This window comes from Bufo gargarizans, chromosome 5 (genome assembly GCF_014858855.1).
Source record: "Bufo gargarizans isolate SCDJY-AF-19 chromosome 5, ASM1485885v1, whole genome shotgun sequence".
Taxonomy (NCBI): Eukaryota; Metazoa; Chordata; class Amphibia; order Anura; family Bufonidae; genus Bufo; species Bufo gargarizans.
The window spans coordinates 203,409,640-203,427,510 of record NC_058084.1 but is presented as its reverse complement, the minus strand read 5'-3'; the positions used below and the strand labels follow the sequence as shown (position 1 = coordinate 203,427,510).

General features: G+C 57.5%; 1 protein-coding gene and 1 long non-coding RNA gene across 5 annotated transcripts; one reads left to right on the top strand and one right to left on the bottom strand.

The window, feature by feature from the left end:
* Positions 1–18: 18 nt before the first annotated feature.
* Positions 19–2,585, top strand: LOC122938159. Its single transcript, XR_006389983.1, has 2 exons — positions 19–1,012; positions 1,120–2,585. It is a non-coding gene; the product is annotated as an uncharacterized LOC122938159 (long non-coding RNA).
* LOC122938158 (phosphatidylinositol 4-phosphate 5-kinase type-1 alpha-like) lies at positions 1,968–13,323 on the bottom strand. Of its 4 annotated transcripts, none has more exons than XM_044293500.1 (17): positions 12,817–13,323; positions 8,894–8,941; positions 8,465–8,511; positions 5,393–5,485; positions 5,186–5,316; positions 4,986–5,103; positions 4,754–4,906; positions 4,365–4,664; positions 3,841–4,046; positions 3,657–3,740; positions 3,528–3,576; positions 3,367–3,451; positions 3,164–3,295; positions 2,963–3,089; positions 2,827–2,889; positions 2,661–2,748; positions 1,968–2,585 (listed from the first exon to the last, which is right to left on the bottom strand). In XM_044293500.1, the coding sequence occupies exons 1-17, from the start codon at positions 12,857–12,859 to the stop codon at positions 2,583–2,585; spliced, it is 1,770 nt and encodes a 589-aa protein (XP_044149435.1). In that variant the 5' UTR covers positions 12,860–13,323; the 3' UTR covers positions 1,968–2,582. The 4 variants fall into 4 exon arrangements, with proteins under 4 accessions (XP_044149435.1, XP_044149433.1, XP_044149434.1 ...); XM_044293498.1 differs by having other exon boundaries at positions 2,963–3,092; positions 12,817–13,322; XM_044293499.1 differs by lacking the exon at positions 12,817–13,323 and adding an exon at positions 10,616–10,670 and having other exon boundaries at positions 2,963–3,092.
* Positions 13,324–17,871: the final 4,548 nt, after the last annotated feature.

Sequence of the window (17,871 nt, the reverse complement as noted above, 5' to 3'; positions counted from 1 at the left end):
ATTTTTTGTAGCCCGCTTTGCACCCATCCTTTTGTGATTGAGGTCTCCAGGACTGGACTCCGTACTCCAGGTCTCACCATCTGTCTTCTGACTGTTTATACCGCCAGCTTTACAGCCAAACTTTCCCCGTCCACATTGTGTTTTATCTCAGGACCCATTGATCCTTCTCTTCGGAAGTCTTGTGATCCTCAGATCGAGGTTCCTTCTCCCCAAGCGCACTGACCTGCAGTTTCCACTGTTTGGACCCTTTGTCCAGAGACATTATCATTTCCTGTTTTCCCTCCAGGAACATCAGCCCTATTCCACAAACCTTCTGTGGTGTCTCCTACATGACAGGCCCTTGCAGTCATCACTTGTAACTTCTTAATCCTCAGAATCCACATCATAAACATCAAGCCGCCGGTGTCTATCAGCCGATTGTGAATCCACTGAAGAGTCAGGGGTCCACTGGACTATCCCATGATTACGTCCAGTCATCCATCAGCTCGTTGTAGGACACTACATTGAAGGCAGTCATTTTCTTTTTGGATGGTTTCGATAATTTTTGCTACTCCCGATGTTAAGCACACCGGTCTGTAGTCTCCAGCTTCTTCTTGTGGATGGGTACATCGTTGGCCATTCTTCTAGAACATCAACCATTAGGAAGGACTTGTTAAACAAACCAGTAAGAGATCTCTGGGAGGAGGAACACCATCAGGACCCATTACCTTGTGTGAAGACTACCCCCGGGGTTTAGCGTACCTGACCGCAGTTATGTCTTTTTTATCCTCACGTGTCCAGATGCTGTGCTCTAACAAACCAGCAGTAAAATGTATTGAAAGGACTCCTGAGGTCAGACACAGAAGAGGAGTCCTCTCAGTGCTTTTTATTGCTGGTTTGTGGGGTGACCCCTTTATGTAATGTACGCAGATATCCCCTGACCCAACAGCACCGGGCAGTCACATCCAGCCCTCCTGGGGGAGGACCATGGCACAGTGGTGCCAATGACACAAGTCACACCAAGAGTTGTCAGGTCTCGGTTTATGTGCCCTGCCCCCGCACAGGCCATAGACTACAAGGAGAAGACCAGGGGGTGGTGGAACCTATGACAAATCACACCCAGAGCTGCAGGGTTGTCAGGTCTCGGTTTATGGGCCCTGCCCCCGCACAGGCCATAGACTACAAGGAGAAGACCAGGGGGTGGTGGAACCTATGACAAATCACACCCAGCACTGCAGGGTTGTCAGGTCTCGGTTTATGGGCCCTGCCCCCGCACAGGCCATAGACTACAAGGAGAAGACCAGGGAGTGGTGGAACCTATGACAAATCACACCCAGCACTGCAGGGTTGTCAGGTCTCGGTTTATGTGCCCTGCCCCCGCACAGGCCATAGACTACAAGGAGAAGACCAGGGGGTGGTGGAACCTATGACAAATCACACCCAGCACTGCAGGGTTGTCAGGTCTCAGTTTATGTGCCCTGCCCCCGCACAGGCCATAGACTACAAGGAGAAGACCAGGGGGTGGTGGAACCTATGACAAATCACACCCAGCACTGCAGGGTTGTCAGGTCTCGGTTTATGGGCCCTGCCCCCGCACAGGCCATAGACTACAAGGAGAAGACCAGGGGGTGGTGGAACCTATGACAAATCACACCCAGCACTGCAGGGTTGTCAGGTCTCGGTTTATGTGCCCTGCCCCCGCACAGGCAATAGACTACAAGGAGAAGACCAGGGGGTGGTGGAACCTATGACAAATCACACCCAGCACTGCAGGGTTGTCAGGTCTCGGTTTATGTGCCCTGCCCCCGCACAGGCCATAGACTACAAGGAGAAGACCAGGGGGTGGTGGAACCTATGACAAATCACACCCAGAGCTGCAGGGTTGTCAGGTCTCGGTTTATGTGCCCTGCCCCCGCACAGGCCATAGACTACAAGGAGAAGACCAGGGGGTGGTGGAACCTATGACAAATCACACCCAGAGCTGCAGGGTTGTCAGGTCTCGGTTTATGTGCCCTGCCCCCGCACAGGCTATAGACTTAAATAAAACTCTCATAAATAGTAAAAACACCAGAAGGTAAGAATTAAGCGAATATATAAAAGAGAAGGTGCAGCAGCGCAGGGGGTCTCCACCCTCCACAGCACGGATTGAGCTGTGAGACCCCCTGCAATGTGGAGGTACCACCTCATGGGGGCAGCACTGAGGATAAGGCTAAATAAATACATTGTCATTGGGGGCTGTAGAGGGCGATGCACCGTTCTGACCCGCTGCTGCACTTCTCATTACATGTAAAGTCAATGCCCGGGCACAGGTCAGTTGGCACAGGAGGGGGGTGGGGTCCTTTCTTCTGGCACAGGTAACGTAGGCAGCAAACGCTTTTCAGTTTTTGGTCCAAGTTTACTCAACGCAGCATGAAGAACAGCACAAAGTCCGTAAACCGTCAGTCTGCTCCAAAAATACCATCTAGGAAGTCGGGGAGACTGCACATAAGGCGGTGTGAGGGGGGGCCCCCCACTTGTAACATTCATCGGGGGCTCCAGGCCCCCCAATGTCCAATAATACAGTGTCCTGGACGCTCACGCAAGAGAGGTGGCAGCAAGTCCCATCACTGTGAAGAGAATGAGAGGCAGGGTCAGCACGGCGCCCCCGGCAGGCCAGGTAGCGAAGCGGTAGAGCTACTCACAAAACAGATCTCTGTCTCAATCTGACTGGCATCCAGCGCCTCCTCTTCCTCCTCCTCCTCTCCGGGGTGTGCACCAGAGTCAGCCGTCCTGCAGGGAGGACAACCAGCGTTACAGAACACATACCAGGGGCCCCCAGTACCCGGATCAGGGGCCGCAGCCACTCACCTCTCTCTTGTGCTCGACTCGTTCTCGGTCGTCTCTGATTTGTGGACTTCTACACCGACCGCCCTACAAAGCAGACAAATCCTGAGCGCTCGGCCTCCACAAGGGCCCTGCCCAGACCCCAGGAACGAGCACCTACCTGTGTGCCGGGGAGTTTAACCCTCCACTGCCTAAAGACGATGTGGACAGAGTGGTGGCTAGGGAGTCACTGGCAGCTTCATCTACGGGAGGGGTGCGGGGCAGCACGTCAGGTCGTCCATAGGGACCTTCTGAGATAAGAGATAGTGGTCAGACAGCGGAGGATGAGGGTTATACACAGAGGAGAGTGGGCAGCACTCACCCTGATCGGGCTCTGGGCTCAGGTACTGCTTGCTCTCTCCTGTCAGTTGTAGCTGAGAGGGCACCGCAGGCTGGGTGGCCCTGCGGGTGATGCCTGGCATGATCCGGCTCTTCTTGGAGGGTGAGGCTTTGACTGTGGAGGGAACACATGGTTAGGTTGAGGGAGGGGCTGATAGATTGGCCCCGGGCCCTCTGACTACTCACGTGGGACTTTCTTGAACACCGTGTTACACATGAAGCGCTGGAAACGTTCGGCATAGAAGCCGGGCCTGTGAACCGAGACCGTGTCCTAAAGAGAAACGGACCGTTACCACAGCGAGATCGACAGCACGGCACCCAACAACACATCCACAGGGACAACTCACCCCATCGTGGACTAGCGCCTTCCAGGAGTGCTCCAGCTTCTTAATGAACCTGCAGGAAGACAAATGGACGGACTAAGCCCAAGGACAGGCAGGGGCAAGGCAGCAGGACAAGGCAGGGGGAGGACTGACCTGTAGGACTGCAGGACGTCGATGACCCCGATGTACAGCAGCAGACGCTCTCCTTTCGCATTACGAGCTGGAATACCGCCCATCCTAAAGACACAGAGACCCCTGCATTAGGCAGACCCTCGGGACAGATGACATATTCTAGTGCCTCCGTGCTGAATCACAGCAGAATACATGAGGGACCTACTGATCGTCTGTCTCTATGGGGCCCCCTCGCCGAGCCTCGCCCTGGATGGATTCCATAGCGGTGGAGTAGAGTGCCTTCTGTGCAGCCGGTTTCCGCGTATCGGCCTGCGTCTGGCCGTCCACCACGGTATGCTCCCTCTGTGCGTGGTCCATATTGTGGACGCCCACCAGTAAGCTGTAGTCCATGATCTTGAAGCTCTGCAGAACCTGGAGCAGAAACACAAGTGATGAGAAAGTCCACGCACCCAGGGGGCAGGAGGCAGCCATGACAATCTTCTGGCCTCCTGTACAGTCCTGATCTTCTGCAAGATCTCTGCTTGCTGTGAGACATAACATTTATCCTCTGGGAGCCTGCACTAACACACTAACAGACTATCAGGACCAGAAAGATTTGTGACACATTCACCTCACAGAAGATTATCTAGGCGGACACACTGTAACAGGCTCTGTGAGTAGTATTAGGTCAGGTCTCTACTCACTGACAGCAAGCAGTGAGGGATAGAGCTCCCACCCACTGCTCCTTACCAGACAGTCCCTCTGGATGGTCTTGCACAGGGCGCTGAACATGTCGAGGTCCAGGAAGAGTCCGTCAGGCATGTCCTGCATGAAGTCCAGGTCCTTGTAGGTGGGGAAGCTCTTCTCCCGCTCCTTGGGGGAGGCGCGCCTCTTGTAGGTGGAGCCCTTCAGGTCGTACTTCAGGTGCATCTTCACGGAGCGGGGGAGCAGATTATTCATCACCACGATGCGGATGTTCTTGCCTCCGGCTTGGACGCAGTACAGTCCGTAGAACTTGGGCAGCAGGGTGCGGGGGTTCTGGTTCAGGTTCTGGAGAAGGAAGCAGGGTTATTTGGGAAGGGGGGAGGTCTCTGCCTGTCCACCACCACATTACCACCCGGCGGGCGCGCAGTCCTTACCATGTAGTATCCAGGCAGTAACTTCTGCAGGAACTCGGCCTCCTTGTGCTGAACCGTCTTGATGATGAACTCGTCGTCTCCGGACACGTAGAAGAGCGATCCGCTGGCCCCAGAATTAGACAGCTCAATGAGGGACTCGTTACAGAGCGAGTACTGCAGGCAGAACACAGGCACTGAGTCCGGGGGGCCGCACACATCATTAACCCCTACACCGCTGGACTCTCCTACTCACCAGATAATCATCCGGCCGAATGCCGAAAAGCTCCCTGAAGTAACGGAAAGCCACAGGGGCGTAGGTCTTGAAGCGGAAGTCGTGGTAGTGATGGGCAGGCGTCAGGTTGCTGCCCTCGCTGTAAGACAAGACATCACGTCACACAATCTGCCCCAGGGGGCAACACTGAGATTACTGGACACCCGAGGAGCCACACGTACCCAGGGAAGAATATGCTCTCGACCACATAGAAATCCTGCATGAGGACGTCTCTCTCAGGCTTGGTGCTGAGGCTGCCCACCGTGTGGGTGATCCCCAGCTGTATGGCACCTTTAAGAGCGGACGATGTGGTCTGAGGGAAGAAGATGAGGTTTAGGTTACCCCCCTCACAACACAGAGCGTGGGGAGTCACCACCCCCTGCACCCACCTTCTTATACGTGGTCTCCCCTGTAGAGTCCACACCTCTGTGCCCAATCTTCTTCATGGTGAGCGCTCCCGCCTGAGACGAAGAACCGGGCAACTGGGAAAGACACAGATCCAGGGTCACCCTAATGTCCTGCCAACTCTACGTGAAATCCATACTATATGGAGAAAAGCAAGTGACCCCTCCTCATTCCAGCTCCAGGAGCTTAGACGACCTCCAACTCTGTATTAACATGGAGCTGCCCCTCTGTCTGCTCCTCTAGGAAGGTCCTCCCCTCACTCCTCCTGGAGGGCGATTTTGGAGGGTGTCGGTGGGGATTTTCACCCCTTCATCCAGGACACCACTTGAGACGTTAGACCCTGATGTGGTAGGAGAGGGTTCCTGGATGGGTTGAGGTCCGGACTCTGTGCGGCCGGTCAGACTCTTTATGGAGCCTGTGCACCGGGCGCAGAGAGGAGCAGAAAAGAGCTGTCCCCAAACTGTTCCCACTAAGCTGTCACCATACAACTGTCCACAATGTCTCATCTGCTGAAGCATTAGGCATTCCCGTCAGTGGAACAAAGGGGCCACAGCTGGCCCCTGAAGACGCCGCATAGCCTTGCCCCTCCACCGGCCCCTGAAGACGCCGCATAGCCTTGCCCCTCCACCGGCCCCTGACGACGCCGCATAGCCTTGCCCCTCCACCGGCCCCTGAAGACGCCGCATAGCCTTGCCCTCCACCGGCCCCTGACGACGCCGCATAGCCTTGCCCCTCCACCGGCCCCTGACGACGCCGCATAGCCTTGCCCCTCCACCGGCCCCTGACGACGCCGCATAGCCTTGCCCCTCCACCGGCCCCTGACGACGCCGCATAGCCTTGCCCCTCCACCGGCCCCTGACGACGCCGCATAGCCTTGCCCCTCCACCGGCCCCTGACGACGCCGCATAGCCTTGCCCCTCCACCGGCCCCTGACGACGCCGCATAGCCTTGCCCCTCCACCGGCCCCTGACGACGCCGCATAGCCTTGCCCCTCCACCGGCCCCTGACGACGCCGCATAGCCTTGCCCCTCCACCGGCCCCTGACGACGCCGCATAGCCTTGCCCCTCCACCGGCCCCTGACGACGCCGCATAGCCTTGCCCCTCCACCGGCCCCTGACGACGCCGCATAGCCTTGCCCCTCCACCGGCCCCTGACGACGCCGCATAGCCTTGCCCCTCCACCGGCCCCTGACGACGCCGCATAGCCTTGCCCCTCCACCGGCCCCTGACGACGCCGCATAGCCTTGCCCCTCCACCGGCCCCTGACGACGCCGCATAGCCTTGCCCCTCCACCGGCCCCTGACGACGCCGCATAGCCTTGCCCCTCCACCGGCCCCTGACGACGCCGCATAGCCTTGCCCCTCCACCGGCCCCTGACGACGCCGCATAGCCTTGCCCCTCCACCGGCCCCTGACGACGCCGCATAGCCTTGCCCCTCCACCGGCCCCTGACGACGCCGCATAGCCTTGCCCCTCCACCGGCCCCTGACGACGCCGCATAGCCTTGCCCCTCCACCGGCCCCTGACGACGCCGCATAGCCTTGCCCCTCCACCGGCCCCTGACGACGCCGCATAGCCTTGCCCCTCCACCGGCCCCTGACGACGCCGCATAGCCTTGCCCCTCCACCGGCCCCTGACGACGCCGCATAGCCTTGCCCCTCCACCGGCCCCTGACGACGCCGCATAGCCTTGCCCCTCCACCGGCCCCTGACGACGCCGCATAGCCTTGCCCCTCCACCGGCCCCTGACGACGCCGCATAGCCTTGCCCCTCCACCGGCCCCTGACGACGCCGCATAGCCTTGCCCCTCCACCGGCCCCTGACGACGCCGCATAGCCTTGCCCCTCCACCGGCCCCTGAAGACGCCGCATAGCCTTGCCCCTCCACCGGCCCCTGAAGACGCCGCATAGCCTTGCCGCTCCACCGGCCCCTGAAGACGCCGCATAGCCTTGCCGCTCCACCGGCCCCTGAAGACGCCGCATAGCCTTGCCCCTCCACCGGCCCCTGAAGACGCCGCATAGCCTTGCCGCTCCACCGGCCCCTGAAGACGCCGCATAGCCTTGCCGCTCCACCGGCCCCTGAAGACGCCGCATAGCCTTGCCGCTCCACCGACGACCGCCGCATAGCCTTGCCGCTCCACCGACGACCCCCCCATACCCTTGCCCCTCCACCGACAACCCCATACCCTTACCCCTCCACCGACAACCCCATACCCTTACCCTCCACCGACAACCCCATACCTACCGCCGACAACCCCATACCCTTACCCCTCCACCGACAACCCCATACCCTTACCCCTCCACCGACAACCCCATACCCTTACCCCTCCACCGACAACCCCATACCCTTACCCCTCCACCGACAACCCCATACCCTTACCCCTCCACCGACAACCCCATACCCTTACCCCTCCACCGACAACCCCATACCCTTACCCCTCCACCGACAACCCCATACCCTTACCCCTCCACCGACAACCCCATACCCTTACCCCTCCACCGACAACCCCATACCCTTACCCCTCCACCGACAACCCCATACCCTTACCCCTCCACCGACAACCCCATACCCTTACCCCTCCACCGACAACCCCATACCCTTACCCCTCCACCGACAACCCCATACCCTTACCCCTCCACCGACAACCCCATACCCTTACCCCTCCACCGACAACCCCATACCCTTACCCCTCCACCGACAACCCCATACCCTTACCCCTCCACCGACAACCCCATTCCCTTACCCCTCCACCGACAACCCCATACCCTTACCCCTCCACCGACAACCCCATACCCTTACCCCTCCACCGACAACCCCATACCCCTCCACCCTCCACCGACAACCCCATACCCTTACCCCTCCACCGACAACCCCATACCCTTACCCCTCCACCGACCCCCCCATACCCTTACCCCTCCACCGACAACCCCATACCCTTACCCCTCCACCGACCCCCCCATACCCTTACCCCTCCATCGACCCCCCCATACCCTTACCCCTCCACCGACCCCCCCCCATACAGGCTGAGCACAGGAGTTGCACACTGGCAGTCACTCACCCCTATGCTGCCCTCAGACTGGGTGCTCCTCTTCATGGTGGGTGCTCCTGTAAACAGAGAAGCAATCTGTTTAGGACTGTGCAAAAAGCAATTACCATTCACAAGATTTGCATAATCACGCCCCCAATTATGGTAATGACATCACAGCACAAGCACAGCAGTTAACGGTCACTCCGCTAATTACAAAAGGGTTAAGCATCGTCTCTAGAACACAAGGGGTTAATTAATGATGTAACCCTCTCACCCCAGCAGCAGGGCCCCTCTGACCTAGAAGGTGGGGGTTACAGCTGGACACACTGAGGGGGCGGTCTGGATCGGACCCAGGGATCCTACAGAGTGAGTGCCCCCCCCCCCCCCCCCAGTGGAGCAGAGGACAGGCGGCATGCAGCACTCCGCTCTGGACAGACATGCAGACGAGGCACCCGGTACCTCTGCGGGAGACGAGAGCGCCCAGACCACAGCATAGACCGCAGCCAGCTGGGGGAGACAAAGGAGGACAACCATCACTGATCTCAGGAGCTGACACTCAAACTGTACAACCCCTCCCCCATCAGAGCGCCGCCCAGTCAAGACCCCTCACCCCACAACCGCTCAGAACCCCAAGATAGGTGCCAGATACAGGTGTTTTTAGGTTCTTAAATAGAGTCAGGATCCCCGGGGCACTGCCACAGCCCCTCTACACAGGGTGCAACTGCATCACAGCGGTCTGTAGGCAGAAGATGGTCAAAAGGTCCTCACGGCTATTGAGGGGGGAGGCTGGGGGTGATCACAGGTCCTCACGGCTATTGAGGGGGGAGGCTGGGGGTGATCACAGGTCCTCACGGCTATTGAGGGGGGAGGCTGGGGGTGATCACAGGTCCTCACGGCTATTGAGGGGGGAGGCTGGGGGTGATCACAGGTCCTCACGGCTATTGAGGGGGGAGGCTGGGGGTGATCACAGGTCCTCACGGCTATTGAGGGGGGAGGCTGGGGGTGATCACAGGTCCTCACGGCTATTGAGGGGGGAGGCTGGGGGTGATCACAGGTCCTCACGGCTATTGAGGGGGGAGGCTGGGGGTGATCACAGGTCCTCACGGCTATTGAGGGGGGAGGCTGGGGTGATCACAGGTCCTCACGGCTATTGAGGGGGAGGCTGGGGGTGATCACAGGTCCTCACGGCTATTGAGGGGGGAGGCTGGGGGTGATCACAGGTCCTCACGGCTATTGAGGGGGAGGCTGGGGGCGATCACAAATCCTCACGGCTATTGAGGGGAGGCTGGGGGTGATCATAGGCCCTCACGGCTATTGAGGGGAGGCTGGGGGTGATCACAGGCACATTTAGGACTATTGAGGGAAGGCTGGGGGTGATCACAGGTACATTTAGGACTATTGAGGAAAGGCTGGGGGTGATCACAGGTACATTTAGGACTATTGAGGAAAGGCTGGGGGTGATCACAGGTACTCAGGACCTTTGAGGGTGGGGGAGGCAAGGGGTAATCACAAGTCCTCAGGCCTATTGGGGTAGAGTGAGTGGGGGTGATCAAAGGTACTCAGGACTGCTGAGGAAAGGCGAATCACTGGTTCTCAGGATTATTGGAGAGAGACACGGTGGTGATCACAGGTACTCAGGATTATTGGTGAAGGCAGGTGGTGATCACTGGTTCTCAGGATTATTGGTGAAGGCAGGTGGTGATCACAGGTACTCAGGATTATTGGTGGAGGCAGGTGGTGATCACAGGTACTCAGGATTATTGGTGGAGGCAGGTGGTGATCACAGGTACTCAGGATTATTGGTGGAGGCAGGTGGTGATCACAGGTACTCAGGATTATTGGTGGAGGCAGGTGGTGATCACAGGTACTCAGGATTATTGGTGGAGGCAGGTGGTGATCACAGGTACTCAGGATTATTGGTGGAGGCAGGGGGTGATCACAGGTACTCAGGATTATTGGTGGAGGCAGGGGGTGATCACAGGTACTCAGGATTATTGGTGGAGGCAGGGGGTGATCACAGGTACTCAGGATTATTGGTGGAGGCAGGGGGTGATCACAGGTACTCAGGATTATTGGTGGAGGCAGGGGGTGATCACAGGTACTCAGGACTACTGAGGGGAAGAAGTTTTATTTTGGGGTAGCGGAGGTGAGGACTACTGGGGGTGGGGGGACGAGCAGGACCTGATCTCCCAGCACAGGTGAGGCGTTGCTCACATTCCATGCGTGTGACGTGTGAGCTGGTGATGTCATCGCTGTCATGGGGAACAGGACTCTCCAGCAGCAGGACGAGTAGACGGAGCTGCCAAACAAGAAAGGAATGTGGAGTATGCAGCAGGCCAGTGAGCGCCAGCAGCCCGGGTGTATCATTAACCAGCAACAGCCAGGGGCCCCGCGCCTCAGTGTCCCCGTGATCTCATCACCTCACCCCTGACAACGCGAGGGTCCAGTGCTCAGAGGCCACATGACACCAGGGGGCTCCTATACTTACCCCCCCATGTGAGGTGGGATCAACTGCTCATGTCTGATCTGTGGTTGGGACAGAAGCAGCCGATTGCCGACCCCTAAAGATTTAAGCTGGTACATGAGGCCACAAGGGGTGGCTCGCTGCCAGTCACCTACGACCTGAAAAAAGTGACCCCCTAGACACAAGGGGCACCAGGAAAAACAATTGTCACTGGCCCCGGACCCCTGAGGGCCATACTAACCCAACGGCTACTTACCCCCAGCCCCTGAGGGCTACAGTGACCCAGTCACGATATATATACCAGGCCCCTGAGGGCGACATTAAACCAGCCACGATATATAAATCGGGGCCCCTGAGGGCTGCACTGACCTAGCCACAATATATATCCCGGGCCCCTGAGAGCTACACTGACCCAGCCATAATTACCCTTGGGCCCCTGAGGGCTACATTAAACCAGCCACAATATATATATATATATATATATATATATATATATATATATATATATATATATATATATATATATATATACTGGGCCCCTGAGGGCTGCACTGACCCAGTCACGATATAAATACCGGGCCCCTGAGGGCTGCACTGACCCAGCCATGATTACCCTTGGGCCCCTGACGGCTACAATAAACCTGCCACAATATATATACACACACACCGGGCCCGAGGGCTGCCCTGACCCAGTCACAATATATATCCCGGGCCTCTGAGGCCTGCACTGACCTAGCCACGATATATATCCCGGGCCCCTGACGGCTGCACTGACCCAGCCACAATATATATCCCGGGCCCCTGACGGCTGCACTGACCTAGCCACAATATATATCCCGGGCCCCTGACGGCTGCACTGACCCAGCCACAATATATATCCCGGGCCCCTGACGGCTGCACTGACCCAGCCACAATATATATCCCGGGCCCCTGACGGCTGCACTGACCCAGCCACAATATATATCCCGGGCCCCTGACGGCTGCACTGACCCAGCCACAATATATATCCCGGGCCCCTGACGGCTGCACTGACCTAGCCACAATATATATCCCGGGCCCCTGACGGCTGCACTGACCCAGCCACAATATATATCCCGGGCCCCTGAAGGCTGCACTGACCCAGCCACAATATATATCCCGGGCCCCTGAAGGCTGCACTGACCCAGCCACAATATATATCCCGGGCCCCTGACGGCTGCAGTGACCCAGCCACAATATATATCCCGGGCCCCTGAAGGCTGCACTGACCCAGCCACGATATATATCCCGGGCCCCTGACGGCTGCACTGACCCAGTCACGATATATATCCCGGGCCCCTGAGGGCTGCCCTGACCCAGTCACGATATATATCCCGGGCCCCTGAGGGCTGCCCTGACCCAGTCACGATATATATCCCGGGCCCCTGACGCCTGCACTGACCCAGCCACGATATATATCCCGGGCCCCTGACGGCTGCACTGACCCAGCCACGATATATATCCCTGGCCCCTGAGGGCTGCCCTGACCCAGCCACAATATATATCCCGGGCCCCTGACGGCTGCACTGACCCAGCCACAACATATATCCCGGGCCCCTGACGCCTGCACTGACCCAGCCACAATATATATCCCGGGCCCCTGACGGCTGCACTGACCCAGCCACAATATATATCCCGGGCCCCTGATGGCTGCACTGACCCAGCCACGATATATATATCCCGGGCCCCTGACGGCTGCACTGACCCAGCCACAATATATATCCCGGGCCCCTGACGGCTGCACTGACCCAGCCACGATATATATCCCGGGCCCCTGACCCAGCCACAATATATATCCCGGGCCCCTGACGGCTGCACTGACCCAGCCATGCCGCCACAGGCTTGTTTGTGAGCGGGCTCCTCAGTATACCGGCCCCTCCCCCACGGAGCGCCCCCTTACCTGGGCTGGTGCCCCCCGCGGGTTCAGCGGCTGCAGCTGCCATGTCAGTTGTGGAAGTCCAAGGTCAGGTGAAGGCAGGGGCCCATAAACAGAACAGTCCTCAGGTCGGGGCCCTACAAGCAGCCGATGTAATAAGGGGCCCCTGGACCACACAGAGAGCTCCAGTCACACTTATACACCAGGGGCCCCTCCAATGTCCTCAGCACAAGAAGTGCCGGGGCCCATCAGCAGTACAGGGGAGACCTGAGGAGCTACAGTAGAACTCTTGTGGCCCCCGTCCAGTGCAAGGGGCCCTGCTGGGGTTCCTTTAGGCCTCGGTCCGGAGTTAATTCCCGACTCCCTGTAAACTGGGGCTCTCTGAGGGCTCCGCTGCTGCCGGTGACGGACGGAAGGCCCGGTTATCCCGGGGCGCAGGGCAGTCTGGGAGCGCCAGGTATATCCAACGAACAATTCACTCGGTCGGCGGTAACTCGCTGCAGCGCATGCGCAAATCACGTTCTCTAAGAGGCGGGGCAACAGTGACGCACGCCGTGCCCTGAGAGACCGCACCTCCCAGTGACGTGCGAGGCGTCCACACTGTGACCCGGAAGTGACGCTCCGGACTGGCGCCTGGCTACGTCAGCGTCTGATTGACGTGAAGGGGCGAGACTACGAACTGCTTGGCCCCGCCTTTCTGTTATGGAGACGTGGTTGTAACCCTTAGCAACCGGGCAGCGCCAGGAGGAGCCAACAGGAATTTAACCTCTTCATGGCGGAACGGAGTCCCCACCCCTCCCCCCAGCACAAAATCACAACCCCGTGCCCTGTGCTGCCCCCCCCCAACCCGCGGACGGTGTCCTGTGCTGCGCCCCCCGCGGACGGTGTCCTGTGCTGCGCCCCCCCGCGGACGGCGTCCTCTACTGCGCCCCCCACGGACGGTGTCCTGTGCTGCGCTCCCCGCGGACGGTGTCCTGTGCTGCGCCCCCCGCGGACGGTGTCCTGTGCTGCGCCCCCCGCGGACGGTGTCCTCTACTGCGCCCCCCCGCGGACGGTGTCCTCTGCTGCGCCCCCCGCGGACGGTGTCCTGTGCTGCGCCCCCCGCGGACGGTGTCCAGTGCTGCGCCCCCCGCGGACGGTGTCCCGTGCTGCGCCCCCCGCGGACGGTGTCCTCTACTGCGCCCCCCCCGCGGACGGTGTCCTGTGCTGCGCTCCCCGCGGACGGTGTCCTGTGCTGCGCCCCCCGCGGACGGTGTCCTGTGCTGCGCCCCCCGCGGACGGTGTCCTCTACTGCGCCCCCCGCGGACGGTGTCCTGTGCTGCGCCCCCCGCGGACGGTGTCCAGTGCTGCGCCCCCCGCGGACGGTGTCCCGTGCTGCGCCCCCCGCGGACGGTGTCCTCTACTGCCCCCCCCCGCGGACGGTGTCCCGTGCTGCGCCCCCCGCGGACGGTGTCCCGTGCTGCGCCCCCCGTGGACGGTGTCCTCTACTGCGCCCCCCCCTGCGGACGGTGTCCTCTACTGCGGACGGTGTCCTCTACTGCGCCCCCCGCGGACGGTGTCCTCTACTGCGCCCCCAGCGGATGGTTCCCTCTTGTCGTTAATGAAGACAGAGTGGAAGAAACCGGAGAAGGGTCCCATACTGACCAAGAGATTCAAGGTGTTTTTTTCTTTGAAGGAAGAGCAGATGTCGTCCTGGGGGCCTGTCCCGAAGGTGGACATGGCCATTTCCAAATTGTCAAGGAGATTCCATCGGACGACGGATCAAGCCTCCAAGATCCAATGGACCGGAAGGCGGATTGCGCCCCTAGGCGAGTTTATTCCTCGGCTTCTGCCGCTGCCTCAGTCGCTATTGCGTCCTCAGAAGTGACGAATTTTCTCACAACGAGGTTTGCTCAAGTACAGTCTGACCTGGACCAGGGGGTCTCTAGGGATGACATCCTGGCCTCCTGTAGGACGGCCAGCTTAGCCATCGACTTCCTGTGTGACGCAGCTCCACAACAGTTGAAGTTGGCAACCAAATCCATGGAGCTTTCAACCGCGGGCAGGCATCCGCTCTGGTTGAAACCTTGGAAAGCGGACACTACGTCCAAGTAGAACCTTTGCGCTATGGCTTACGAACCCAGCAAGCTTCTTGGGGCAGAGCTGGACTAGATAATGGAGGGGCTGTCGGACAAGAAGCGCAAGTCCCTTCCCCAACAGTCCTTTCGTGGTCGGGACAAGAGGTATGGTTCCCGGCCGGAACCTGAACCCAGAACCCAGAGAGACTGGGGGTCCCGGGGAGGAGGAAGATAGGGGATCTAGGCGCCCCAAGAAGTCCTCGACGCTCTGATTGCGGGCCTCCTCGAGGTTCTTGGTATCTAGCCAGTCTAACTGGATGTTCAGTGCTCCCTGCTCCCCACATTCCCATAGGCGGTCGCCTACAACAGTTCCTAAGTTTTTGGCAGGACCAATGGGTCCTTCGCATAATTTCACAAGGCTACCTTATGAACTTGAGCAGTCCACCTGCGGACAAGTTTGTCCAGACAAGGCTACTTCCCTGCAGCAAACAAAAAGTTCTAGAGAGCTAAAGGGGCTTTAGAAGAGGTCCCTCTCCAAGAGAGGGGAGCAGGAATATATTCCCCAGTCTTTCTGGTACCCAAGAGTACAGGAGGGTGGAGGATAATCATAGATTTGAGGTACTTCAATTGTTTCATCAAACAAAAGAATTTGCGTATGGAAACTATCCAGTCCGTGACCAATCTTCTTTTGCCGGGGGATTTCTTGACAACCTTGGACGTCAAGGATGCTTATCTCCATATTCGCATCTATCCTCGGTCCAGAAGATTCTTAAGGATCGCGGTAAAGATCAGTGGGGGTCCTAAAACATTTCCAGTTTGTGGCCCTCCCGTTTGGGATTTCTTCAGCCCCACACACTTTCACCAAGGTTGTGGTGGCCGCTCTAAGGCTTCAGGGTCTGAGCATTGTTCCCTACCTGGACGATTGGCTCCTCAGAGTCCCTTCTCAAGCGATCCTGTCCCAACACATTCTACAGGCTGTTGCCTTTCTTCTTCAGCTAGGATGGATAATCAACAGGGACAAGTCCCAACTTCTGCCGGCCACCTCGGTAAGGTGCCTGGGGTTTGTGGTGGATTCTGTAAAGATGACTATTCATCTCACTCCCGAGAGAAGACAATCCGTCCAGCAGACAGCCCGTTCTCTCTCAATGCCACGAGAGGTAACGATTAGTACATTGATGAAGATGTTGGGACTAATGTCTTCAACTGCACAGGCAGTGTCTTGGGTATTATGGCATCTGCGTCCGCTTCAGTCGGAGGTACTAGCCAAGTGGAATCACAGTCCAGTGGGGCTCAATGCCGTGCACTCCGTCTTACCATGCCCGATTCTCCCTGAGATGGTGGTCTCACCTCGAGGACGGCAAGTCCCTGATCCAGCCCTCATAGATCATGCTTACTTGAGACGCATCCCTAGTAGGTTGGGGAGCTCATCTTATGGACAAGACAGTCCAAGGATCTTGGACTCCACAGGATAAATCATTGTCATCAAATCTCCTGGAGATCAGAGCGATCAGATTAGCTATTTTTCATTTTGCTCCCTTCATTCGAGGGAAGGCAATAAAGGTACAGTCAGACAGCATGACTGCTGTACTGTACATCAACAAGCAGGGAGGCACGAGGTCACAAAGTCTCCTGAGAGAGATAGGGGTGATATTGGATTGGGCAAAACTGAACCTCACCCATTTATCAGCCATTCACATTCGAGGAGTTCACAATGTGATCGCGGATCACCTGAGCCGAGGTCTTCCAACCGTAAAATGGTCACTTCATCCAGAGGTTTTCAAAGAGATAACGCTCAGGTGGGGCATGCCAGAGATCGATCTCATGGCAACGAGGTTCAACACCAAGGTGGAGAGGTATTGCTCCTTTTACAGGGAGGACAACCGATGGCAATAGATGCACTATCAATCCCGTGAAGGTTCAGGCTGACCTACATCTTCCCTCCAATTTCCTTGATACCAAGGGTCTTGATGAAAATAAGGCAGGACCAAGTGTCAGTCATCGCCATCATTCCATACTGGCCAAAGAGAGCTTGGTTTACCCAACTCTTCCAGATGAGTCGGGGTCAATTTTGGAGGCTTCCCCCAGAGAGAGTACTGGTATCAAGGGACACTCAGACTCCTCAAATCTTCAACCTGACAGCCTGGAGGTTGATCAGTCCCTTCCAAGGATAGAAGGGCTATCGGGGCCTGTCTTGAGAACCTTAGAGCACTCCAGATTGGAAGCTACTAACAAGTCCTACTCAAGAATTTGGATTTTTTTTATCTTGGTGTTCTATGCATCAGCACATGCAAGCTTCCATACCGGTCATTCTTCAGTTTTTGCAAGATGGTCTGGACAAGGGGTTGTCACCTTCTACCCTCTGTGCAGGTTTCAGCAATTTCAGCCTGTCTCAACAGGTCTATTTCTCAAGAGCCCCTTATTAAGAGGTTCCTGAAGGGAGCTTTAAGATTAAAACCTACGGTAATTAGACCTGTCCCTGTTTGGGATTTAACGTCGTGCTCAGGGGGTTATCATCTCCTTCCTTTGAGCCCCTAGAGGAGGTGGGATTCAGGTTCCTTACCTTGAAGATCACCTTTCTGTTGCCCATTACCCCTGAGAAGTAAGTTGGGGAACTCCAGGCATTTTCCGCCTTTGAGCCATACACCAAGTTCCTGCAAGACCGGGTGCTACTTAGATTTTTACCCACCTTTATTCCAAAGGTGCCTTCCTTTAACAACATTAATCAGGTGATTTCCCTTCCTATTTTGGCTCCACTCCCCTCCTCTGAGGAAAGAGGGCTTCACACCCTCGACATTTCAAGATGTCTTAGGATTTACCTGAAACGCTCCAAGGTATTTAGGAGAGATGAGAATCTCCTCTTTTCCGGTACCCACAAGGGAAGGAAAGCCTCTAAACCCTCCATCAGTCGGTGGATTAAGGAGGCAATTCCGGAGTCCTATATCTCTCAGGGTTCAGAGCCGCCTGAGTTTGCAAGGGCCCACTCTACTCGAGCAGTGGCTACTTATTTTGCAGAGAGAAGCTC

Bases quoted from the DNA above. Each gene is read 5' to 3' on its own strand.
- LOC122938158 (XM_044293498.1), bottom strand. From the start codon at position 12,859: ATGGCAGCTGCAGCCGCTGAACCCGCGGGGGGCACCAGCCCAG. The intron at 3,296-3,366 runs GTGAGTAGTCAG...TTCCCTCCACAG, and splicing joins GGTGTTCAAGAAAGTCCCAC to TCAAAGCCTCACCCTCCAAG. The intron at 3,093-3,163 runs GTGAGTGCTGCC...CTCTTATCTCAG, and splicing joins GAGCCCAGAGCCCGATCAGG to AAGGTCCCTATGGACGACCT.